The 27779-nt window shown below is 45.9% G+C and overlaps 1 protein-coding gene across 7 annotated transcripts in view; it reads right to left on the bottom strand.

Annotated features, from left to right (window-relative positions):
• The window catches only part of LOC133474472 (multiple epidermal growth factor-like domains protein 11), a 296652-nt gene that overhangs the window by 43038 nt on the left and 225835 nt on the right, over positions 1-27779 (bottom strand). For all 7 annotated transcript variants that reach the window (XR_009787515.1, XM_061766236.1, XM_061766238.1 and 4 more), the window contains exons 9-13: positions 17763-17975; positions 16914-17088; positions 2100-2220; positions 472-635; positions 236-338 (exon numbers count right to left, since the gene is read on the bottom strand). Coding sequence is in view for 6 of the 7 variants with exons in the window: in XM_061766236.1 (XP_061622220.1) it covers positions 236-338; positions 472-635; positions 2100-2220; positions 16914-17088; positions 17763-17975 (776 nt within the window). In the remaining variant the exon portion in view is untranslated. The remainder of the gene's footprint in view (positions 1-235; positions 339-471; positions 636-2099; positions 2221-16913; positions 17089-17762; positions 17976-27779) is intronic.

Here is a 27779-nt window from a genome sequence, read left to right as displayed (position 1 = left end):
AAGAAATGTCAAAATGAAATAAAAACTAACTGTAATGGAATGTCCAAAACTATTATAACCCTGCAACGGAACAAATAAACGTAAAAAATCTCAGTTGGGTCAAGGCTCCAGGACCATCAAGCTTGCTAATGTCTGTTCCAACTTCCTGAAGAAAATCCGGGCGGGATGAATTCAGTCTCTAACTGATTGGTGAATATAAACTTAACCTATTTGTCTCTGTCGGTGCATGACATACCTGTCCAACCTGCGACACAGCGACAAGAGCCAGTTACCGGATCACAGCCATCAGCATTTGCACAGTCACATCTCTCTTTGCAGTTCAGACCATATGATCCCTCCTACAAGCCAGGATACAAATGAGCTACAGTATACAAAAATATTATTTTCTTTAGGTCATTAAACATACTAGAGAGCAAGCAACACCCAGACATGTTATTAGGAGGAAAAAAAGTCAATTCTGTGAGCACTAACATGACACGGTATGTCACACAATTCATCCCTCCAGCCTGGAGAGCAGGAGCAGGTTCCATTAACAGGGTCACAGGCTGCCCCGTTAGCACACTGACATGTCTGATTGCAGGTTAGACCCCAGTTTCCACTGGAGCATTGGATGGAGCAGTCCACCCCTTGCCAACCTGGAGACAGAAACAAACTGACCATCAGTCAACTACTGGAGAAATTCATTTGCATCTGACTTTTTAAAAGAGAATCACAGCCATCAGCATTTGCACAGTCACGTTCATTCATTATTCATTAATTAGTCTTGATACACATAGTCCATGTCCTTTGAGTCACTTTATTTAATATATGACGGCAGTCAAATTGATTGTTAACCTTAATTTTTGATTCAATACCATTGCAATCACTGGAACCTGGCAAATTTTATGCATGCATACAAATTTATTTTGGCTGTTGCAATTTACAATTCCTACCGTGCAAAAAGTGCTTAGGGATATGATCGTTTTCATATTCAAAATAAAACTTTGTGATTATAATTATTCATTCAAACATATTTTTTTTACATTTATTTTTGCTAACTATAATCATGAGGGGACATTTTTATATCATTGCATCTCTATATGCAGCCAATTCTTTATCCATCCATCCATCCATTTTCTGAGCCACTTCTCCTCACTAGGGTCGCGGGCGTGCTGGAGCCTATCCCAGCTGTCATCGGGCAGGAGGCGGGGTACACCCTGAACTGGTTGCCAGCCAATCGCAGCGCACATAGAAACAAACAACCATTCGCACTCACAGTCATGCCTACGGGCAATTTAGAGTCACCAATTAATGCATGTTTTTGGGATGTGGGAGGAAACCGGAGTGCCCGGAGAAAACCCACGCAGGCACGGGAAGAACATGCAAACTCCACACAGGCGGGGACGGGGATTGAACCCCGCACCTCAGGACTGTGAGGCTGACGCTCTAACCAGTCGGCCACCGTGCCGCCGCCAATTCTTTATTCTTGGCAAATTTTGTAATAGACAATGCTTCTTGCAAGATGTGTCTAGCTGCAAGTCTACATAAATATATATTTCAAAGAGTACTTTGTACCCATTGGTGTTTCTGGTCAATAGTATCTTTGATGGACATTGACAAAGATTTGGCAGGGGATTGTAAGCTTCTGTCTCATTGGCTGCTGTCATTTCTCTGCTTCATTGCAACCCAAAGCCACAAACCTCTTGTTTTCCTGATCGAATTACTGGCAAGTGACAGATATTATTACATCAAAGGATCCCAAAAAGTAATTGTGTAATTTTTAATACATGCCACATGACATGAGAATGACAAGTGTTTTGTGTTTATGTAACAACATGACCCCTGGGCCCATTACTGAATTATTCTTAAACATCTTTTGTGAACAATGAAATGTTTTCCAAAACTTTTACTGGACTACTACTTTAAACTTTTACGAGACCATGTTTCTTTTTTTTTTAATGTGTATCATTCTGCTTATGTTTTTTTCTTTAACAAAATGTGAAAACTAAAATCTGTCATCTATCAATGTTTCTTAATGTGGGGAAACTGGAATTTAACCTTCTGGGTAGTATCAGAGTGTATAGAAGGGACAATGATGACCACAAATAAAGGATAATGACCTTCTCTGCAGATGCACGAGCCATCGACATGTGAGCATGATATCTCATTTTGACAGAAACATGACGATGTGCAGTTGGTTCCATACAGGCCTGCAGGACAGATAATAGAGCAGTCCTCGCCCTAGTAAAAAAATAACAGAAATGAAGATCAACAGTGAAGACAGTGGAAATATGGGGATGCTTATGCAACGGGATACAGTCGTTGATATACTTATTTTTTTTAATCAATAATCCCTTATAGTCACAAGCTGAAGACTATCCCGTCTGACAATGAGCGCGAAGAGAGCTACATCCAGGACGGATGTCAAATGGCACACATCCTGTAACAAACATACTTGTTGTTGTGATGTGGACAGATGAACGAGTACCTCAACTAAACTGCGAGCAAGCCCGGCGAAAACATGCAAACTCCACAGAGAAAAGTTCAAGAGTCGAACAGGACTTTACCAGGTGACACTTGTATCACATTTTGTTGTTCCCATGACTTTTAAAACACCACCACGCTGGACTGTATTCAATGATAGACATGGAATGGATGAGAGTCATTTAACTGAAACAACGAAGGGACCTTCAATTCTTTGTGTTTCTTTGCAGAAAAAAAAATGCACTGCTGAAGTTTATAAAATCTAATGTAAGGTTGGAGTGTGGTGAACTACAGTGGTTAGAGGATGAAGTGACCTTTATTTCTGGCCACTTGGTGCCTTCACTTCCTCGACATTTTGACGTAAGGAAATCATTTCAAAACAACATTTCTTTCCTATAAAAGATCACTATCAATAAGTGCTTAGGGGAAAAAGCACATCACCATCAGAATCAGCAGTATCAGTATGTTACAAGACACACACAAGGAATTGGTCTGAAATCATTACTTGTGCAACTATCCTAAGCAGTGTCTTTTTGAAATGAAAACAACTACCTATAGGCAGAGAACACCACTGATGAGAAAGGCAAGGCTTGCCAACACCAGCAGAAGACTTTCATTACGTCACATAAAACATGGATTTTGGAAGGAAGGTTAAACTGTTGTGGTGAGGTAATCCTGGATTCAGATGCAAATGAATGGGAAATAATTATACCAACAAAAGGTTAAAAAATTAGTGTCCTCAGTTCCCAAACGCTAAACGATTGTTGTTAAAAGGAAAGGTGATGTAACACAGTGGTAAACACTGTCACAAATCCCAGCTTTATTGGAACGTGTTGTAGGCATCAAATGAAAAATGTGTGAATATTGGCTAAAAAAATAAATAAAAATAATAATCAGTTTGAACATTAAATATCGTGTCTTTGTCGTGTATTCAATTGAATATAGGTTGAACAGAATTTGCAAATCATTGTATCCTGTTTTTATTTATGTTTTACACAACATCCCAATTTCATTGGAATTGGGGTTTGTAAATTGCACAAAATAAATGAAAAGAATCAATAAACTGAAAAAAGAGGACAACTGCATATATAAAAGTATACACAATGCAATAATATAGAATTAAGTATCTGGACTAACAAAGTAAAAAGGGGTACAAAATTAGACATTTGATACATAGCTCTGCATTGAGCATTAAGGGCCAATTCCCCCGTTGGTGCATAAATCTTGTTTTTACGCGCCTGGCGTGCCTGTCAAACGGTAAATATTTTAAGTCCATTTGGAAAATATGTTGACACTTTTAATGTGAAATTAGCCGCCGTAACAGATGCAATAGTTAGGTGACTCCAGTGAAACGTGCGCACCGTTCGTCTAACAGGGTACTCAGAAGGAGCATGTGTTTTTGTATTCTCTAATCTATATCAGCGCTGTGCAGTGAGGGCCTTTTCTGTCTGGAACACTATCAAAAGCACTGAACTACAATTACAACTTAATTATTCATAAATGATTAATATTAATTATAATATTATATATATATATATATATATATATATTTGTTTTTTTAAATTATTTTTATTTATGCAGGAGAGTGCTTGGTGTATCTTCTGGTCGGAAAGGGGAGAAGGAGACTTGGTGGTGGAACCTCAAAGTACAGGAAAAATCATACAAGCAAAGAGGTTAGCTAGGAAGAAGTAGGACGCTGAGAGGACTGAAAGGAATACATTAAGACGCAAAGGTCAAACAAGAGGCATATGATGACATATATGCCAGGTGGGACACTAAAGAAGGAGAAAAAGATCTATACAGGTTGGCCAGACAGAGGGATAGAGATGGGAAGAATGTGCAGCAGGTTAGGGTCAGTAAGAATAGAGATAGAAATGTGTTGACTGATGCCAGTAGTGTGCTGGCAGTTGTGGAGTTGATGAATGAGGAAAATGAGAGAGAAGGAAGAGTAGACGAGGCAAGTGTGGTGGACCAGGAAGTGGCAATGATTAGTAAGGGGGAAGTTAGAAAGGCACTAAAGAGGATGAAAAATGGAACGACAGTTAGTCCTGATGACATACCTGTGTGGGTGTGGAGTTTTTGACCAGCTTATTCAACAGAATTCTAGGTGAGACGATGCCTAAGGAATGGGGAAAAGTGTGCTGGTGCCCATTTTTAAGAACAAGGGTGATGTCCAGAGGTGTGAGAACTCTAGAGGAATAAAGTTGATGAGCTAAACAATGAAGTTATGGGAAAGAGTCGTGGAGGCTAGACTCAGGACAGAAGTGAGTATTTGTGAGCAACAGAATGGTTTCATGCCTCGAAAGAGTACCACAGATGCATTATTTGCCTTGATGGTGTTGATGGAGAAGTACAGAGAAGGGCAGAAGGAGCTACATTGTGTCACTGTAGATCTAGAGAAAGCCTATGACAGAGTACCCAGAGAGGAACTGTGGTACTGCATGCGGAAGTCTGGAGTGGAAGAGAAGTATGTTAGAATAGTACAGGATATGTATGAGGGCAGCACAACAGCGGTGAGGTGTGCTGTAGGTGTGGCATAGGTGTTTATGGTGGCGGTGGGAGTACATTAAGGCTCAGCTCTGAGCCCCTTCCTTTTTTCAGTGGTGATAGACAGGCTGACAGATGTGGTTAGACTGGAATCTACATGGACCATGATCTTCACAGATGACATTGTGATCTGCAGTGAAAGCAGGGAGCAGGTGCAGGAACAGTTCGAAAGCTGGAGGCATGCACTGGAAAAGAGAGGAATGAAGATTAGTCAAAGTAAGACAGACTATATGTGCATAAATGAGAGGGGTGGAGGGGGAAGAGTGAGGCTACAGGGAGAAGAGATAGCGAGGGTGGAGGACTTTAAATACTTGGGATCAACAGCCCAGAGAAATAGTGAGTGTGGTCAGGAAGTGAAGAAACGGGTCCAAGCAGGTTGGAATGGGTGGAGGAAGGTGTCAGGTGTGTTATCTAAGAGAAGTCTCTGCTAGGCTGTAGGACAAAGTTTATAAGACAGTGGTGAGACCAGCCATGTTGTACGGATTAGAGACAGTGGCACTGAAGAGACAACAGGAAGCAGAGTTGGAGGTGGCGGAAAGGAAGATTTTGAGGTTCTCTCTCAGCGTGACCAGGTTGGATAGGATTAGAAATGAGCCCATCAAAGGGACTACCAAGGTCAGATGTTTTGGAGACAAAGTTAGAGAGAGCAGACTTCGATGGTTTGGACACATCCAGAGGAGTGATAGTGAGTATATTGGTAGAAGGATGACGAGGGTGAAGCTGGCAAGAGAGCTAGAGGAAGACCAAAGAGAATGTTGATGGATGTCGTGAGGGAAGACATGGTTGGTCGAATACTTCGAAGACCTCCTCAATTCTACTGACACGCCTTCCTATGAGGAAGCAGAGTCTGAGGTGGGCTTTCCCATCTCCAGGGTTGAGGTGACCGAAGCGGTTAAAAAGATCCTTGGTGGCTGGGCCCCAGGGTTGGATGAGATCCGCCCTGAGTTCCTAAAGGCTCTCGATGTTCTGAGGCTATCCTGGTTGACATGCCTCAGCAACATTGCATGGACATTCATTCGGGGATATCACACTGCCCAGCCTCCCTCGTAAGGTCTATTTGGGGGTGCTGGAAAGGAGGGTCCGTCTCACATTCGAATCTCAGATTCAGGAGGGGCAGTGTGGTTTTCATCCCGGCCGTGGAACAGTGGAGCAGCTCTACACTGTCAGCAGAGTTCTGGAGGGTGCATGGGAGTTCACCCAACCAGTCTACATGTGTTTTGTGGACTTGGAAAAGACTGTGTCTCTTGGGGGAGTCCTGTGGAGGGTGATCCCGGAGTAGGGGGTATCAGACCCCCTGACAAGGGCTGTTTGGTCCCTGTATGACCAGTGTCAGAGTTTGGTCTGCATTGCCAGCATTCTGTTCATTATGTTCATGGACAGAATTTCTAAGCGCAGCCAAGAACATGAGGGGGTCCGATTTGGTGCCATCAGTATTACGTCTCTGGTTTTTGCAGAGGATTTGGTTCTGATGACTTCATTAAGCCGTAATCTTCAACTCTCGCTGGAGCGGTTCGCAGCTGTGTGGCTGACCGCCTGGGATAAAAATCAGCACCTCCCAATCTGAGACCAAGGTCCTCAGTCAGAAAAGGGTGGACTTCCCTATCCCGGTCGAGGAGGAGATCTTGCCCAAAGTGGAGGAGTTCAAATATCTCAGGGTCTTGTACACGAGTGAGGGGAAGAATGGAGCGGGAGATCGACAGACGGATAGGTGCAGCGTCTGCAGTGATGCAAACTCTGTATCGGGCTATCGTGGTAAAGAAGGAAATGAACTGAAAGACAAAGCTCTCAATTTACGAATTGATCTACATTTCTACCCTCACCTATGGTCACGAGCTATGGGTTGTGACCAAAAGACGAAGACCGCTGATACAAGCGGCTGAAATGAGTTTCCTTCGCAGGGTGTCCGGGCTCTCCCTTACCGATAGGGTGAGAAGCTCGGTCATACAGGAGGGGCATAGAGTCGAGACACTGCTCTTCTGCATTGAGAGGACCCAGATGAGGTGGCCCGGGCATCTGATTAGGATGCCCCCTGGAGGGCTTCCTGATTAGGTATTCTGGGCATGTCCCACTGGGAGGAGGCCCCAGGGACGACCCAGGACACGCTGGAGTGACTATGTCTCTTGGCTGGCCTGGCAACGCCTTGGGTTTCCCCCGGAAGAGCTGGACAACATGGCTGGGGAGAGGGAAGTCTGGGCTTCCCTGCTTTCGCCGCTGCCCCCGAGACCAGACCTCAGATAAGCAGAAGAAAATGGATGGATGGATGGATGGGGTCACCAACATGGTGCCCGTGGGTAGGTAGTCCCTGAGGGCCACACGAGTAGGCCTCGGGCCTGTTCTCAAAATAGCTCACCAGTGATGGGACATTCTGATTTCCTAGGAATGTTGTATTAGTGGTCATTTGTAAACACTTGCTGAGATTAATACAAATAGTTTTGCATATTGATATTTATCAGTTTCCTATCTTGTCAAATCATTGTTGTTTATTATTGTGAAAAATCATTAACTTGATCAGTCTTCCCTTGGATGAAAAACAATTTATATTAATAACAACGTTCGAAATGATGACTTCCCATAAAATCTTCCTCATAGTTCTGAGGACCGGGGTTCAGATCCCGGCCCTGCCTGTTTGGCGTTTGCATGTTCTCCTCGTGCCTGCGTGGGTTTTCTCCGGGCACTCCGGTTTCCTCCCACATCCCAAAAACATGCATGGTGGGTTAATTGACAACTCTAAATAAATCTAAGGTGTGCATGTGACTGCAAATGGTTGTTTGTTTATTTGTGCCCTGCGATTGGCTGGCAACCAGTTCAGGGTGTATCCTGTCTCCTGCCCGATGATAGCTGGGATAGGCTCCAGCACACCCGCGACCCTAGTGAGGAGAAGCGGCTCAGAAAATGGATGGATGGACAAACAATTTTCACATTTTACAAGTGTGTTTCAAACTGGTAGCCCTTAACAGTTATTCGTACCCTAGAAGTAGCTCTCGGGTTTAAAAAAGGTTAGTGATGCCTGAGTGCACTTTTCTGTGCTTGCCTTTCAAAATAATATCCATCACTGGCAGAGCATTAAACATTTTTAAAATTTAATTTTGACTTGCTGTCCGTGAGCCATCGAGAATAGATCTACAACCCAAACCCAACATTTGAATATCAATGCAACTAAAGGACACACACACTGGACCTGTATGCAAATATGTATGCACAAATGGTTACAGTGTGTTGTGTTAGTACAGTATACTGCACATCACACACTATAAAATGGCACATCCCTGTGAATGTCTCCTCAAAAGGAAATGCAGCAATTATCCATAATTCTACACCCAGCTGTTTTATCTGCTTTGGATCTAGGAAAGAAATAGTGAGATATTTTGACAAAAGTAAAACTACCTCACCAACAAGTTCTCATACGTATGTGCTGTCATGCAGTCTATGTTCATACGGATACATGCATACTGGAAAAAGTTGTGTGGGAACAAGCTGCACTTGCAGTGGAGATAAAAGCCAAGTTCAAATGCCAGACTGTTTGTGATGTAAAATAATGTGACCAGGTTTCCCACCATTAATGTGACCTATATCCTGTACAACTCATTGGAAAAAAAAAATCTTGTAGTAAAAATAAACTATTGATATAGTGTACGTATGTAGCCTATAACTTGTACACACCCTCTTATAACTGCGGAACTGGAATATGGCTGGGTTCATTATTAACCAATTACATTAAAATTCATGATAATGGGACCTTCTTTATTCAAGACAGTGCATGATACGCTGCTTCCTCCTACACTTGCACAAAGTTGTGGACCAAAAAAGGCTTTCTGATCATGATTTTGAACCATGCGGGACACTTTTAAAAAGTCCTTCAGTTGGATTCAGAGATTCCCGTTTTAAAATAGAGCACTTCAACGATCCTTGAAGACTACTCCTAAAGTAGTTGTGGTTGTGCAAGCTCAGGCTCAGGGACTGGAGGAGCAGCACCTGTGATAATGTCTGTTGTACTTTCTGGAACCAAGAGAGCTGAGTAGCCTTCCAATGTCCACTTTTGTGCGCATCTTTCTGTTGAACATGAGCTCATATGGTGACACACCTGTGGTGCAGTATGGAGTTGCGCGATATGTGAGAAGGAACTCCTGTAAGCCTTCGCAGCGGGAGCCTTCGCAGCTTTTGTTGAACAGGCTGGTCACCATCTCTGATTTTTACTTGGTGGATGAAACCATTAGCGAGACCCAGTTTCTCCCAGGACACTGTTTCACCTTTGGTCTCTGTGTCGTTTATTCTAATCTCCGTGACCTCGACAACTAGAGCTGCAGTTAAGGTAACTGCTGGTGAGGTGGCACCATGTGAGAGCACAGTGTTGTTTTCCATACACCGTCTCATTGCTTTGAATAAGTCCAGTCCAAGCAATGCTGTGGCCTGCGTTACTTCCGGTTTAGCGTAATTTTAAGTTACAGATATAAATCAGGCTATTTTATCTAGTAAAGGAGCACCACATCACTCTTTATGTGTATAAAATTTTGATAAAGTGACGACAAACCTTTTTTCCTCAGTCTCGTAATTTGAAGGTTGCTTCATCAATTAGATAAGCGTTCTCGATAGCCAGAGGTCTTTTCTCGAACCGATACAAACACATCTGATACAGGTAGTGAATTCTTATAGAAAATTTAATGAGATCTAACATGGTAATCTACGAGGGAAACAATGCAGGAAAACAAAAAAACAAACAAAGGACAGACCCACATTGGCAAAGGAGACTGAATTGTGATGTGAGGGTGGAATGAGCGTGGAGTGACAATGCATATAATTGGTGGTTCCTGTTCTCGTTAATTTTAACCCAAATATGCACTAATCTGTACTTTTCGTAGACGGAATAGACTAGACAGTAAATTGGATTTATGTGTGTTGAACACGATTGAGACAGGCTGGTCGAGCTTCCGAATGTTTGGCCGGACCGGTCCACACGGGGGAACAGGTGGATTTGGCAGAAAGGAGGAAGGGAAAAAAAAGGAGCACAGTATTCGGAGCGGACGTGTGCTGTCAGCTTCTGTCCCCACAGAGCTTGCCCAAGCGCCCAAAAAGGGTAGCTCGGAGAGCTGGCAGGATCCCCTGCGGTGGGGAAGGGTCCAAGGTGGGGCGTCCTGGCTGGGCCAGTCTCCGACAACAAAGGGGGCGCCGGCCTTTATGGCCAGCCGCCAAAGGGGTGGTTCCGCCCCCCTTCCCTTCCCACCTCCGGGACCAAAAAGGAAGCTGGACCGCCTCTGAATGTTACTTTCCCATTTTAGGATTATTTTGTGGTTTAAACCCAGTTGAATAAAATATTGATTATTGGATTTGAGATCACGAGACCATTGTCCAGCTTTGCATTGTCACCCGCACATCCTTTTTAATCCCTGTAACGAATGTTTCCATTGTATCTGGTTGTTGTGAACACTGTAATATTTGCAATGTGGCATTTGTGTTGTGTGGGGTGAACCATTTAATCCGGTTCAGTTGACAAACAGAATTGACATCGGACATTCAAATTGACATACAATCACGAGTGGCGCTATTCCAATGGTAACACTGGTGTCGTTCATGTAATGTTCTTACAATATTAAATAACATTCAAGTCCAGTGAAGATTGTGATTAGTTAATCCGGGGTTGTAGTAAATTTCCACTACCTGTGGGTGTCGCTAGTTCTCCATCCATTGTCCCAGCCCGGAGGAGCAGGTGTCACTGGACACAGGAGGAAAGAGAAGTCTTTGTTGGTGACCCTCTTCAGGCTGGCTGGGGAGGAAGTTAATTAATTTTGCATCCGGGTGCAAAACCAGTTGTCTGTGTTTCAGCTTTGATGCTACTTGGGACGGTCTGTAATTACTTTAGCGTCCCTGTGCGAAGTTAAATATGGCATCCCCGTGGTCGTCTACCTCGGCGGCGGAGTGGAGACAGCACAAGACTCGGGGTGCTGGGTGTCATCTTTAATGGCGTGTCCGTTACACATGAGCACTGTGTTCATTTCAGGAACAACCACTTCGCCAACTTTTACAGCAGGTTTCTTGGACTTACATACTCAGGCAAGTGTCCTGCTCATGCGGTCTCTCTGCTCTTTGTCTGAACTTGTGTCGCTCCACTACAACATTTGCTGCCTGAATGAAATATGCACGCAGTGCAGTCACTGCTGAATCATACATTGTACCTGCATTCGTAAGTGTTTAACATACATGTTGTCCTTCTGTGCCCAGGCAGTGCAGGAGCAGTGCACGTGTCCTCTTGTCGAGACAGTCGTCCCCTTCCGCGCAAATAGCAAGCAGGTATTTGTCAAATAGTTTCATCCACATCTCGAACAGAATTGTAGGTTGTCTGGTGGATGGCAGGAACAATGCAGGGAAAGTCACAACATTTCGCCATCTTCGTCACTAATTTGTGGTGTTCTCTTCCAATATCAAGATGAATAGCGGTGTGAAATAAGGTAGCGAGTCCAGCATGAACTTTATTCAACCGCCTTTCTCTTTTCTCTCTTCTTCCAACATAACAGTATATCATCAATATAGTATTAGCGAGCTCCAGTGGCACCAAGTGTTTTTAAGTAGTAACTGAATAGACGACACTCACCAAGCATACCAGTAACTTCTTCCTCTCTGTTGACAACACCACACTGGTCCTCTCCCCTCACATCCCCAACCAAGGAATAGTCTTTGACACCAACCTCAGCTTTTAGACTCACATCAACAACATCACAAAAAACGTTTTCTACCACCGCAAGAATATTGCCCGTCTCTGCCCATCACTTTCCTTCACTGCAGCTAAACTCAGATCCATGCTTTCATCTCAAGACTTGACTACAGCACCAGCATCCTCTTTGGCTCATCCACCAAACTTCTCAATAAACTTCAGTATGTCCAGAACTCAGCTCCCCGCTTGCTCACTCAGACCCGCTCCCGAGACCACATCACCCCTGTTCTTCAGAAACACCACTAGCTCCCGATTCCACAACTGATCCAGTGCAAAGTCCTTCAACTCACTCACAAAGCACTTCATAAACAAGCCCCCTTCCTACCTTTCCATTCCCCTCCACCACCACACCCAGTCCCGTAGTCTCCGGTCCTCCGTTAACCTTCTTTCTCCACCTCACCGGACCAAGGATCAAACTTCGGGGCACAGAGTCTTCTCTACTCCCAAAACCTGTTCAGATTTCTCCATCTTCAAATCCCAACTGAAAACCAATTTCTTCGGAATTGGTTTTCTTCGGAATTGGTTTTAATGTGTAAATCTGCCAGATTTTATTCCTGTCTTTATTTAATTTTTATTCTAATTCTGTTTTAGAAGAAGAAGAAGAAGAAGAAGAATCATCTTTTATTGTCATGAACATGCATGCATGCACACGAAATTTGTTCTCTGCATTTAACCCATCACAGTGAACACATACACATGTTAGTGGAACACACTGGAGCAGGGGGCAGCTGAAGCGCCCGGGGAGCATTTCAGGGTATCAGTGTCTTGCTCAAGGACACCACAGCCGTGAGTCCGGGGGATGTTGGCGGATGGTCCAGTCGGGGTTTTGAACCTAGGTCCCCCACGGTGGCAGGCGATGATCTTAACCATTGGGCCACGGCCACGGCTTTTCAACCAAGCATTTTATTTTATCGATAAAGCATCTTTTAGTACCATTTAAAAGCACTCTATATCTATATCTCTATTTCTATATCTATAACGAAAAATGGTGTACAGACATTACGGAGCTCAGCACACACTGCAGCCCGCATTTAGAGTTGCTGTTTTTGAACTGTAAGCCATTCTACTCGCCTCGTGAGTTCGCATCTTTCTTACTCGCTGGTGTTTACATTCCGCCTCATGCTAAAACGAATGCCGCACTACTAACGCTCACTGAACAAGTAAATGAAATTGAGAAAAAAAAACACCCGGACTCACCCCTCATTAATCTTGGAGACTTTAACAAAGCTAAACTCAACCACAAACACCCTAAATACAAGCAGCACATCGACTGTCGTACCAGGGAAAACAACATTTTAGACCACGGCCTTACTACGCTAAATAACACATATCGTGCCATACCTCGTGCAGCCCTGGGCTCGTCTGATCACTGCTAAATTCACTTAATAACAACATACAAGCAAGAACTTAAATGTGCGAAGCCTACAGTGAAAACAGTGAAAAGGTGGACCAATGAAGCAAAGATAGAACTTCAAAGCTGTTTAGACTGCACAGACTTTGAAAATTCAGCTGACAGGCTGGAGGAATATACGGACGCTGTCACATCCTATATGTGAAGATGTGTGTGTACCAACAAAGTCATTTCGCAAATTTAATAACAACAAGCCGTGGTTCACTGTGAAACTAACTTAAGCAACTTCGCCAAGCTAAGGAGGACGCATATTGTAGTGGTGCCAGGGTCCTGTATAATCACACTAGAAACCAGCTGACTAAAGAAATTAAAGGTAGAAATACAGTTTAGCCCTAACGACTCTAAATCAGTCTGGTATACATTAAAATCGCTGACCAATTACAAGTGACGATCCCCCCAAGCTGAGAACAATAGCCAACGACTTGAACACCTTCTACTGCAGACTTGAAAAGGACACTTTCACACCCCACACCCACCCAGCTGCACCACCGACCACAATCACACCTCTGTCTTCTGCGTTGACCATCCACGAACAGGATGTGAGACACATCTTCAAACAACAAAAGATTAACAAAGCGGCAGGCCCAGACCTTGTGTCCCCATCCTGCTTCAAAGTCTGTGCGGACCAGCTCGCTCCAGTCTTCACACAGATCTTCAATAGATCTCTGGAACTGTGCGAAGTACCATCCTGTTTCAAACGCTGCACCATCATCCCAGTCCCCAAGAAAACTGCAATCTCGGGTCTGAATGACTACAGGCCTGTCGCCTTGGCATCTGTGGTCATGAAGTCCTTTGAACGCCTGGTGCTGGACCACCTCAAGAGCGTCACAGGTCCCCTGCTGGACTCCCTGCAGTTTGCCTACCAAGCAAACAGGTCTGCGGATGATGCAGTCAACACGGGGACCTGCACTTCATCCTAGAACACCTCGACAGCGCAGGGACCTACGTGAGGATCCTGTTCGTGGACTTCAGCTCTGCGTTCAACACCATCATCCACCTCCTCTCCTCCATCGTTCTCCAGCTCAGCTTCTCGCCTGGCATCTGCCAGTGGATTTACAGCTTTCTGACGGGCAGGACACAGCAGGTGTCCCCCTACACACCCTTGAGGACTTGCACGGTGCTAGAACTAAGACAAGAGCGTGCAAAATCCTCTTGGACCCTCCACATCCTGGTCACCAGCTCTTCCAGCTCCTTCCCTCAGGTAGGCGCTACCGAGCAATGCAAACTAAAACTAGGAGACATTCCAACAGCTTCTTCCCTCTTGCCATCAACTTCTTAAACAGCTAATTTACAATTCCATTGCAACATGCCGCCAATTTTTTGTCTTGAGTTTGTTGTCACATTTCTGTCGGACCAATTATATATTACTCGTGCACTCACTGTAGTAGTCTCGCCACGCTGCACTATTTGCATATCTGTTGTTGTTGACCAATACTGGCCACTCATGCCAGAGTGGCATCTGCACCACTTGCACACTGACTGAGGAGTATCTGCAACATTTGCACAATTGACATTGTCCCAGATTATCGCACTACTAGTCACTTTAAACTGCATACATTCCTTGAAGTCTCGGCGCCCCTTGCACAATGGTCATTGCACCGGACTATTGCTGTATTAGTCATTCAAACTATTCTAATTGCTAGAGGACTATGCATCTTCTTGCACAATTGTCAAAAAAAATAAAAAATAAATAAATGTACCGGCATTACCAGATTACTAGCAACCTTTTATTGCTCAGTGACTGTTTTTCTCTATGTCTTTATGTCTCAAAAGTATTCTCTGTCAATTGACTGTCTGTTGTCATACTAGAGGGGCTCCAACTACAGGAGACAAATTCCTTGTGTGTTTTTGGACATACTTGGCAAAATAAAGATGATTCTGATTCTGATAAATAAATCCATCCATCCATTTTCTTTCCCGCTTATCCTCACTAGGGTCGCGGGCTGCTGGAGCCTATCCCAGCTGACTCTGGGCGAGAGGCGGGGTACACCCTGAACAGGTCACCAGCCAATCGTAGGGCACATACTGTATAAACAAAAAAACATTCGCACTCACATTCACACCTACAGGCAATTTAGAGTTTTCACTTAACCTACCATGCATGTTTTGGGGATGTGGGAAGAAACCAGAGTACCCGGGGAAAACCCACACAGGCATGAGGAGAACATGCAAACTCCACACAGGGGGGGCCGGATTTGAATCCGGGTTCTCAGAACTATGAGGCAGATGTGCTAACCAGTCGTCCACCGTGCTGCCGTTGTTATTAGTATTAGTATTACAAAAAAAGACAAGACAAAAAAGACCCAAACATGTACCCAAGCCAGGTATGATGACTCATCCAGCCAGCATGTTCTACATCTACCTCAAGTAAACCAAAGTAGCAGTAGCACTACTCTGACCTCAGGTCAAGTCTACTCTCCTTAGCCCAAACACTCACTCTTTCCATTGGCAAAACCAGTTCCAAGCATGCTTAGCCGATCCCACATGGGTAAAGAAAAACCATTGGTGGTCAAATTCATCAACGCCAACAACATTGTAACATCTGTGAATACATGGGTGAAAATGTAAAAAAAAATAAAAATAGTACACAACAAAAGTGGGCACTTTCCTTCACAGTTGCACCTTAAAATAGCTGACAAGAAGCGAACCTAGTGGAGTCCACTGGTTGTTGTCCAGCTGAGTACGAAAAAAGCAGCGCTCACTGCAGTTCCATGATCCGAGTGTAGCATGCTCCCAACACAGATCACCTCGAGGGACGTGGTGCAAAAAAGATTCATTAGGCTATATTCTCATGTTGTTGTTGTAAAAGGAAAGAGTAAGTCAGTGTCATATTGGCCATTTGCTTACAGTGTTTTGGAGCCTGAAAACACCAATATCCTGGTATAATAAAAATGATTGTGAAAATGGTGGACAAGTCTGTGCACATACTATAAATCACAACAAAAACAAGCACCCTTGCCCTATAACACTAGCCTGGGATTTACATATTCTATATTGATTTGCAATATATTGCAGCATTTTCATGCAAAAGTTAAAATCAAAATAAAAAATAAATAAAATGTATTTTTTTACTCGGTTAGCATTGAGTAAACATACCCATATTTGTGACTTATTAAAAGTAAAGATCTTTTCACTCTGGGGCAGGGCAACACGTTAGGTAGACAAGTGGTTAGCATGCCTGCTTCATTGTCGAGGGGTGCCGGGTTTGAATCCAGGCTCTGGCATTCCTGTGTGGAGTTTGCATGTTTTCCTTGCATGCTTCTAAAAGCATGCATGTTAGGTTTATTGACTCTAAATTGTCTGTAGGTGTGATGTGAGTGTGAATGTTTGTTTGTTTACACTGTATGTGGCCTGTGTTTGGCTGGCGATGAGTCAAGGGTCTACAAAGTCACCTGGAATAGGCTCCAGCTCACCCGTCACCCTACTGAAAACAAGCTGTATAGAAAATTGAAGGATAGATGAATGTTTGTTATTGTTGCTGCTAGTTGAGACAATTGAGAAGAATATTTGTTGCCTGTATGTAAAGTAGAAGTGAAACAAGCACATCAGACACTAATAGAGAGTACTGTAGTTGGTTGAGCACATTGATAAAAATGTAATTGGTTTAACTAGGCTTCTTCTTCTTCTCATGATATTGCATGATAGGATGTGTCTAAACCTTTGACCGGTACTGTATAGGCATTCAAGATAATAAAATAATAGTAACAAGTAATAAAATATAGGCAACTCCTTATGAATGTATTTTTCAAACTTGTAGAATCTGGAGCATGTCTAGACTTCTACACTTACTATATATCCTGGCGCACAGATGCACACTCCAGTGACGCCGTCGCAGTCGGCTCCATTAGCACAGTCACACACTTCTTTGCAGCCTTCACCGTAGTAACCTGCTGGACAGGTCTCGTTGCAGAATAGTCCTGTCCATCCTGCTGCACAGGTGCAATCTCCTGACAAAGGGTGACAGCTGAAAGAAAGCACATCAGAAGAAGGGGAATAAATATACATTATAAATTGAAGACATTTAACAACGAAATAAGAGCCAGAATAATAATCAACACTTAGATCTTAATGGGATATATTTTTGTTGCACGTTTCTTGTTGTAACATATCAACAAGAGAGACATGAGCATGGGTAAAAAAAACAGCCCAGATATTTACAGGCAATCAAAAAGTTAGAATCCGTGTTACTGATGAGATGCGGTCACAGGTCTTAAAGCTGTAGACCTCATGAAATGGAGCGGACCGGCTTGGGTGAAGGTTCAGGACACGAGTCATTAGGCATTTCAACATAAGTCAGCTGGTAGAATGTTAGGCTCTCAATTCCCATCAGCACTGTCAAAGTGTCCTTGAACAAATTATTCCTGATAAAGCATTATTGATGCAAAAAGTTCCACAGATGCATTGTCACCGTTCCTTTCCTTTTTTTCTTGTTATAATGTCTTTCCGATTATCTGCAGACTGTTGAATTAAGCTGACTTGCTATTCACAGAATACAAGATTTAATCACAACATTCTGGGCTGCCTTTATAATTCAGATTTTTTTTTAAATGGCTGGAACAAACTCCCTCTGCATTTTAAAGCCTCTATAAACACAGGTACAGGATACTGTATATTGGGCTGCTTAAACCTTTTGATCACCTGAGTGTGTTTGCGAGTTTGCAGGGGCAGTCCTTGTCACAGAGGGGTCCATATACTCCAGCTGGACAGAAGCGGTCCTGGCAGCTTGGACCTTTGAAGCCCTCATTGCAAAGACAGGCCCCGTTGATGTGGTAGCACTTAGCCCCATTCTGGCAGTCACATTTGTGAGCACACTGCGGTCCATACATTCCAACTGGACATTCATCCTGGCACCTGGGATGGCATAAAAAAGGGGGACTGTTTCAAAGTCTTCATGTAAAGTTAGTTGGCTAATGTGTAGAACATGAAGAAGTTACTTATAGTGAAAAATACAAAGACAAACTGTATAGACATGACATCTAAAAGAGGATAATATAATACTAGCCCTCCCCCAGCATTTAGTTGCAAAGCAAATACAGTATGATACAAAATTATCCAATTCCCTCTAGCTCACATGAAATGTAGCATTTAGTGCATTCAAACAGTCATAATGCAAAAAGGACACACATTATGGTGACACCCTCAGCGGCACTCTTGGTTAGAACTTAAAAAGAGACTGTATGGACAGGAATGACCACTCGTGTACTCTTGCCAGAGAATTACATTACACGCTCTCCCCGTGTTGGTTTTATCCGGGTACTCCAGTTTCCTCCCACATCCCAAAAACATGCATGGTAGTGTAGCGTATATTGGTTTTGGATAAGAACGTAATTCATTTTGGAAAAGAATACACCAAAGACGCCTGCGTTGCTTTCGGTTTAGCTTGATTTTTACATTTAGCGTTACAATCAAACTATTTCTGTCTCGTAAAGGGGTACCACGTCTCTTTTTCTATTCGTAAATTTTAGGAAAATTGGCGGACGGTGGACGACTGGTTAGAGCATCTGCCTCACAGTTCTGGGGACCGTGGTTGAATCCACGGCCCCGCCTGTGTGGAGTTTGCGTGTTCTCCCCGTGCCTGCGAGGGTTTTCTCCGGGGACTCCGGTTTCCTCCCACATCCCAAAAACATGCGTGGTAGGTTAATTGAAAACTCTAAATTGCCCGTCGGTGTGAATGTGAGTGCGCATGGTTGTTTGTTTGTATGTGCCCTGGGATTGGCTGGCAAACAGATCAGGGTGTACCCCGCCTCCTGCCCGATGATAGCTGGGATAGGCGCGCTCCGAGCAAACATGTGCTGCACGTTTCCTTCCCAACGGATCTCTTTCCGTAAGCTGCCCCCGCAAACAAAAGTGTAGTTCGGGGCGCTGGCACGGTGCTCCTGCAGTGCGGGTTTTTAAGCGCGGCGGGAAGGTGTCGGTGCGTCTCCGCCACCTGACGGTGGGGGGGTTCTTGATGACTGGAAGCCCAGGTTTCTCTTGGAACTGTCATCTGGTTGATGGCATGTCCGTTACAGTAGGTTAACTGAAGACTCTAAATTGCCCATTGGTGTGAATTCGAGTGCGAATGGCTATTTGTTTATATGTGCCCTGCAATTGGTTGGCGACCAGTTCAGGGTGTACCCCGCCTCCTGCCCGATGATAGCTGGGATAGGCTCCAGCACACCCGCGACCCTAGTGAGCGCTTTTCTAAACACTCAGGCCCGGCGGATCTAGAAGAGGGAGGTCTGCGCCACTGTGGCGGTGAACACAGCAGACTTCAATAAGTCGAATCAAAGTGGCGCCTGTCATTCCCTTTAAATGCAGCGCAATAGTCGTGCACTGACAGGGCAGATAACCAAAATTTCCTCAAGAAGAAACTAATTTGCTGTGTGTAAAACTACAGGGAAACAAAACAGAGAAAAAAAACACGATACACGGAAAAACTTGTAAAGCAGGTCGGAGGAAGGGAGAGGGACTGGACTACAAAGATTACAAGCACACGTACGTAAAGAACAAAATGTAGGGTGAATGACTGAACTTGTGATGTGAGGGGAGAATGAGCATGACAATGCGAGAGCTGCAAACTTCTTTGAGTCTTATTATAAACCAATTATGCACCAATTTGTACTCCGGAAACCACACGTGGTACTCATGTTGTGTAGAAAAGAATTTAGACAAGCTGGTCGGTCTTCCAGATGGATGGGCCGGGTGCCGAACAGGTATATTTGAAGAAAAAGGAGAAAAAGGGAAAAACAAAGAAACAGCAGGGGTAGGGTAGCTGAAGCGCCTTGGTGACAGAGTTTGTCACAGGCTCAGAGGAAAATTGCACCGCAATTCCTTCCGGACGGATCTTTGATCCATAAGCTGCCCCACACACACAAAAGTGTAGAGTGCTTCTGCCGTCTGCGCTCGTCGAGGAAGGTTGAGTGCGTCTCCGCCACCTCGTGGTGAGAGGCGGGGCTCCCTGGTTGTGCGCCAGTGTCTTTGGGAGGCCGGAGAAACAACAACAATTCTTAAAAGGGGGGGGACCACCACCCCAGTCTGCCAATCCAGAGGCACTGTCCCCAATGTCCACGCGATGTTGCAGAGGCGTGTTAATCAGGACAGCCCTACAACATCCAGAGCCTTGAGGAACTCCGGGCGAATCTCATCAGCCCCCGGGGCCTTGCCACCGAGGAGATTTGTAACCACCTCAGTGACCTCAACCCCAGAGATAGGAGAGCCCGCTCACAACCCAGACTGCTCCCTCATGGGAAGGCGTGTCGGTGGAATTGAGGAGGTCTTCCAAGTATTCTCCCCATCGGCTCACAATGTCCCGAGTCGAGGTCAGCAGCGCCCCATCCCCACTATACACAGTGTTGATAGTGCACTACTTCCCCCTCCTGAGACGCCGGATGGTGGACCAGAATTTCCTCATATCCGTCCGGAAGTCTTTCTCCATGGCCTCACCGAACTCCTCCCATGCCCGAGTTTTTGCTTCAGCGACCACCAAAGCTACATTCCGCTTAGCCAGCCGGTACCCATCAGCTGCCTCAGGAGTCCCACAGGCCAAAAAGGCCAAATAGGACTCCTTCTTCAGCTTGACGGCATCCCTCACCGTTGGTGTCCACAAATGGGTTCGGGGATTGCCGCCACGACAGGCACCGACCACCTTACGGCCACAGCTCCGGTCGCCCGCCTCAGCAATGGAGGCGCGGAACATGCTCCACTCGGACTCGATGTCCCCGCTTTCCACCGAACATGAGCAAAGTTCTGTCGGAGGTGGGAGTTGAAACTCCTTCTGACAGGGGATTCCGCCAAACGTTCCCAGCAGACCCTCACAATATGTTTGGGCCTGCCACGTCGGACCGGCATCTTCCCCCACCATCGGAGCCAACTCACCACCAGGTTGTGATCAGTTGACAGCTCCGCCCCTCTCTTCACCCGAGTGTCCAAGGCATGTGGACGCAAGTCCGATGACACGACCACAAAGTCGATCATCGAACTGCGACCTAGGGTGTCCTGGTGCCAAGTGCACGTGTGGACACCCTTATGCTTGAACATGGTGTTCGTTATGGACAATCCGTGATAAGCACAGAAGTCCAATAACAGAACACCGCTCGGGTTCTGATCAGGGGGGGCCGTTCCTCCCAATCACGCCCTACCAGGTCTCACTGTCATTGCCCACGTGAGTATTGAAGTCCCCCAGCAGAACGATGGAGTCCCGAGCGGGAGCTATCTCCAGCACCCCCCTCCAAGGACTCCAAAAAGGGTAGGTACTCTGAACTGCTGTTTGGTGCATAGGTACAAACAATAGTCAGGACCCGTCCCCCTACCCAAAGGTGGAGGGAGGCTACCCTCTTGTCCGCTGGAGTGAACCCCAATGCACAGGCGCTGAGCCAGAGAGCAATAAGTATTCCCACACCTGCTCTGCGCCTCTCACCGTGGGCAACTCCAGAGTGGAAGAGAGTCCAACCCCTCTCAAGAGGACTGGTACCAGAGCCCAAGCTGTGCATGGAGGCGAGTCCAACTATATCTAGTCAGAAATTCTCGACCTCACACACCAGCTCGGGCTGCTTCACTGCCAGAGAGGTGACATTCCACTTCCTAGAGCCAGCTTCTGTCACCGGGGATCGGATCGCCAAGGTCCCCGCCTTCGGCCACCGCCCAGCTCGCACTGCACCCGACCCCTATGGCCCCTCCCACAGGTGGTGAGCCTATGAGAAGGGGGACCCACGTTACCCTTTCGGGCTGTGCCCGGCCGGGCCCCATAGGTCCAGGCCTGGCCACCAGGCACTCACCTTCGAGCCCCACCTCCAGGCCTGGCACCAGAGGGGGGCCCCGGTGACCCACGTCTGGGCAAGGTTAACCTGAGTCCATTTTTTGTCGTCATCATAAGGGGTCTTTGAACCGTGCTTTGTCTGGTCCCTCACCTAGGACCTGTTTGCCATGGGTGACCCTGCCAGGGGCAAAAAGCCCCAGACAACTTAGCACCTAGGATCATTGGGATACACAAAGCCCTGTGTTTCAAATTGTTTTTCTTTGTCTTGCAGTGTCTGGGTGAGCGAAGGTGGGCAACTGTCATGCATTGTAATCATCAGCCTTTTTAGGGGGCACCGTGACAGTGTGTGGGCGTCGGAATATTCACTCGTTTTGCACCGTGTTTCCCGCCGTTCTGACCGCTGTCCAAATTTAGGTTCTCTATGATTATTCCACACGGACCTTTTGTCGTGTCTCCCTGCGTTAACTGTTTTTTTATTCTCTCTGGTTGTGAGTCCCATTAGCTTCGTATGTCTCGTCATCACATGCTCTGTCATTAAATTAAGATTTTTCTGACCTCTTACTTAATGTCTCTTTTTGGGATCTGCCCTTACGGCATTGCCGTCCGTGACAGAATCTTTCTTCTTCTTTTCCTTTCGGCTTGTCCCGTTAGGGGTCGCCACAGCGCGTCATCCTTTTCCATGAGAGCCTATCTCCTGCATCCTCCTCTCGAACACCAACTGCCATCATGTCTTCCCTCACGACATCCATCAACCTTCTCTTTGGTCTTCCTCTAGCTCTCTTGCCTGGCAGCTCCATCCTCATCATCCTTCTACCAATATACTCACTCTCTCTCCTCTGGACGTGTCCAAACCATTGAAGTCTGCTCTCTCTAACTTTGTCTCCAAAACATCGAACCTTGGCTGTCCCTCTGATGAGCTCATTTCTAATTTTATCCAACCTGGTCACTCCGAGAGCGAACCTCAACATCTTCATTTCCGCCACCTCCAGCTCTGCTTCCTGTTTTCTCTTCAGTGCCACTGTCTCTAATCCATACATCATGGCTGGCCTCACCACTGTTTTATAAACTTTGCCCTTCATCCTAGCAGAGACTCTTCTGTCACATAACACACCTGACACCTTCCTCCACCCGTTCCAACCTGCTTGGACCCGTTTCTTCACTTCCTGACCACACTCACCATTGCTCTGGACGGTTGACCCCAAGTATTTAAAGTCCTCTACCCTTGCCATCTCTTCTCCCTGTAGCCTCATTCTTCCCCCACCACCCCTCTCATTCATGCACATATATTCTGTTTTACTAATCTGCTAATCTTCATTCCTCTTCTTTCCAGTGTATGCCTCCATCTTTCTAACTGTTCCTCCAGCTGCTCCCTGCTTTCACTGCAGATCACAATGTCATCTGCAAACATCATGGTCCACGGGGATTCCAGTCTAACCTCATCTGTCAGCCTATCCATCACCACTGCAAAAAGGAAGGGGCTCAGGGCTGATCCCTGATGCAGTCCCACGTCCACCTTAAATTCTTCTGTCACACCGACAGCACACCTCACCGCTGTTCTGCTGCCCTCGTACATGTCCTGTATTATTCTAACATACTTCTCTGCCACTCCAGACTTCCGCATGCAGTACCACAGTTCCTCTCTGGGTACTCTGTCATAGGCTTTCTCTAGATCTACAAAGACACAATGTAGCTCCTTCTGACCTTCTCTGTACTTTTCCATCAACATCCTCAAGGCAAATAATGCATCTGTGGTACTCTTTCTAGGCATGAAACCATACTGTTGCTCGCAAATACTCACTTCTGTCCTGAGTCTAGCCTCCACTACTCTTTCCCATAACTTCATTGTGTGGCTCATCAACTTTATTCCTCTATAGTTGCCACAGCTCTGCACATCACCTTTGTTCTTAAAAATGGGCACCAGTACACTTTTCCTCCATTCCTCAGGCATCTTCTCACGCACTAGAATTCTATTGAACAAGCTGGTCAAAAACTCCACAGCCACCTCTCCTAGATGCTTCCATACCTCCACAGGAATGTCATCAGGACCAACTGCCTTTCCATTTTTCATTCTCTTTAATGCCTTTCTAACTTCCCCCTTACTAATCATTGCCACTTCCTGGTCCACCACACTTGCCTCTTCTACTCTCCCTTCTCTATCATTTTCCTCATTCATCAACTCCTCGAAGTATTCTTTCCATCTAGCTAGCACACTGCTGGCACCAGTCAACATATTTCCATCTCTATCCTTAATCACCCTAACCTGCTGCACATCCTTCCCATCTCTATCCCTCTGTCTGGCCAGCCTGTATAGATCCTTTTCTCCTTCTTTAGTGTCCAACCTGCCATACATGTCATCATATGCCTCTTGTTTTGCCTTTGCCACCTCTACCTTTGCCCTGTGTCGCATCTCAATGTATTCCTTTCGCCTCTCCTCGGTCCTCTCAGTGTCCCACTTCTTCTTAGCTAACCGTTTTCCTTGTATGATTTCCTGTACTGTGAGGTTCCACCACCAAGTCTCCTTCTCTCCTTTCCTGCCAGAAGATACACCAAGTACTCTCCTGCCTGCTTCTCTGATCACCTTGGCTGCAGTGGTCCAGTCTTCTGGAAGCTCTTCCCGTCCACCGAGAGCCTGTATCACCTCTTCCCGAAAAGCTGCACAACACTCGTCCTGTCTCAGCTTCCACCACATGGTTCTCTTCTCTGCCTTTGTCTTCCTAATTTTCCTCCCCACCACCAGAGTCATTTTACACACCACCATCCTATGCTGTCTAGCCACACTCTCCCCTACCACTACCTTACAGTTGGTAACCTCCTTCAGATTACATCGTCTGCACAAGATGTAATCCACCTGTGTGCTTCTACCTCCGCTCTTGTAGGTCACCCTATGTTCGTGCCTCTTCTGGAAAAAAGTGTTCACTACAGCCATTTGCATCCTTGTTGCAAAGTCTACCACCATCTGTCCCTCCAAGTTCCTTTCCTGGATACCGTACTTACCCATCACTTCTTCATCACCCTTATTACCTTCACCAACATGTCCATCACAATCTGCACCAATTACGACTCTCTCTCTGTCTGGGATGCTCAGAACTACATCATCTAGCTCCTTCCAGAATTTCTCTTTCACCTCTAGGTCACATCCTACCTGTGGGGCATAGCCACTAATCACATTACACATAACACCCTCAATTTCAAATTTCAGCCTCATCACTCGATCTGATACTCTTTTCACCTCCAAGACATTCTTAGCCAACTCTTCTTTAAAATAACCCCGACTCCATTTCTCTTCCCATCTACACCATGGTAAAATAATTTAAACCCTCCCCCTAAACTTCTAGCCTTACTGCCTTTCCACCTGGTCTCCTGGACACACAATATATCAACCTTTCTCCTAATCATCATGTCAACCAACTCCCGAGATTTTCCTGTCATAGTCCCAACATTCAAAGTCCCCACATTCAGTTCTAGGCTCTGTGTTTTCCTCTTCTCTTTCTGCCGAAGAACCCGCTTTCCACCTCTTCTTCTTCTTCTTCTTTGACTTCGACTTCGACCCACAGTAGCTGAATTTCCAACAGCGCCCTGCAGGTTGACGGCGCCGGTGGCGGACGTTGTTAACCCGGGCCACGACCGATCCGTCCGTGACAGAATATTCTGACCAAAATGGATCCCACAGACTCAGACTCTTTTCGCCACGCGTTGGCAAGTCAGGGACATTTGGTAGGGAGACACGAGACATCGTTACACGAGCTCAGGGAGGCAATTACTGCGTTAACGACCCATCTCAGTACGCTGAGTTCTCGGGTTGATCAGGTGTGTGCACTTGGATCACCTCCGGTTCTGGCAGAAGCACCCGCCACCAACACAGCTTGTCTCCCAAATCTACCTCGTTATGATGGGGAGCTCGGGGGCTGCGGTCAATTTATTTATCAATGTACCCTAGTATTTGACCAACAACCGGTCACGTATTCCCAGGATAAGACGAAGCTTGCTTTTATAATGAGTCTACTTACGGGTCAGGCGGCATCGTGGGCGATAGCGGTCAGCAGCGCCAACCCAGCGTTACATTCCTCCTTCCTGGCATTCGAATCTGAACTGAGGAGAGTTTTTGATCACCCAGTCAAGGGCAAGGAGGCCGGTAGCCGGTTGTTGGACCATTCCCAGGGGGACTTGTCAGTAGCCGAATACTGTTCCGCATCCTGGCAGCAGAGAATGGATTGGATGATGTTGCGTTGAGCGGCATTTTTCGTCTGGGACTCTATCCTGCCATCAAAGATGAGTTGGTGGCCCGGGACGAGACCACTAATTTGGAGGAGTTGATCAGACTAGCCATTAGACTGGATAATCGACTGAGGGAACGGCAGCGCGAGCGGGCGGCTGAACGGCGCATTTATTTTGGGTCCACTTCCCCGGGACATTCTTCGTCCGCCAAGTGTTCCCCCATCCACCTCGGCGTCGACGAGTGAGAGTGAGTCGCCTGCCCGTGGAGAAGCCGATGCAACTCGGCGGGGGGCGACTGACGGAGACGGACCGTCGGAGTCGCATGAAAGCGGGTCCTGGTCTGTACTGCGGCCGACCAGGACACAAGGTATCCACCTGCATGGCGAGAACTTCACGGGGAAGTGACGCTACACGTTCCAAGCAGAGTGGCCAGGTGGTGGTGACAGCCCCTTCTGCCTCCGGAAAGAACGTCTCATCTTGTGAGTATTTTGATGAAGACGTGGTACCCAGTGAATTGAGAACTGGATCGACCAACAAGAGACTTCAATTGCCGGGCCAAGTATCGGGATTTGGCGGCAGTGTGAAGGTTTCCGCGTTAATTGACTCCGGAGCTGATGAATGTTTTGTGGACTCCTGTGTGATAGAGACTCTAAATTGTCCACTGTACAGATTTAGCAAACCTAGAAAAGTACTTGATTTGTATGGGCGTCTCCTGGCGGTTACAACAATATTACGGCTCCACTGTGTTTAAAGCTTTCGGGTAACCACATCGAATCGCGGCGATTTTTTGTAATGCCCTGTCAATCTGCTCCAGTTGTGCTGGGATTAACGTGGTTAAAACTTCATAATCCAGATATTAATTGGGATCAACTACAGATTGTGAATTGGAGCCTATTTTGCCATTCTCATTGTCTGCAGTCTGCCATGTTGACTACTACTCCCCGTGTTCAAGACGAGCACAATGATTTGCTAATGTACCAGCTGAGTACCATGATTTGCAACTAGTGTTCAGTAAGGATCGCGCCCAGTCTTTGCCTCTGCATCGTCCATACGACTGTTCCATAGAGTTGATTCCCTAGGTACTACCATGTGCGAGGCTGTATCAGATTTCCAAGCCAGAGCAAGAGGAATTAAATAATTATATTTCGACTTCGCTAGCTGCCGGGTTGATTCCTCCCTCATCATCGCCAGTTGGTGCCGGATTTTTCTTTTTCGATAAAAAGGACGAGACCCTGCGACCCTGTGTCGATTTCCGGGGTCTCAACGACATCACAATAAAGAATAAGTATCCTCTCCCACTGTTGGACTCAGCGTTTGCCCCTTTGCAGTCTGCAAAGGTGTTCACAAAATTAGATCTGCGCAATGCCTATCACCTGGTGAGGATGAAGGAGGGAGATGAGTGGAAGACTGCGTTCAATACTCCATTCGGTCATTTTGAGTATTTGGTCATGCCTTTTGGACTCACGAATGCACCCGCTGTGTTTCAGTGTCTTATTAATGATGTGCTCCGGGACATGATAAATGTATTCTGTTTCATGAACTTGGACAACATCTTAATCTTTTCCCGTGATCTACATGAACATCGTCAACATGTCCGCATGTTGTTGCAGCGCTTGATGGAAAACCGTCTTTACATCAAGGCTGAGAAGTGTGAGTTCCATGTGGAGTCAGTACAGTTTTTGGGATTCATCGTGGAGAAGGGC

Source organism: Phyllopteryx taeniolatus, chromosome 2 (genome assembly GCF_024500385.1).
Source record: "Phyllopteryx taeniolatus isolate TA_2022b chromosome 2, UOR_Ptae_1.2, whole genome shotgun sequence".
NCBI classification, from domain to species: Eukaryota; Metazoa; Chordata; class Actinopteri; order Syngnathiformes; family Syngnathidae; genus Phyllopteryx; species Phyllopteryx taeniolatus.
Note: the sequence above shows the minus strand (reverse complement) of the source record. Positions and strands in the feature narration are given on the sequence as shown.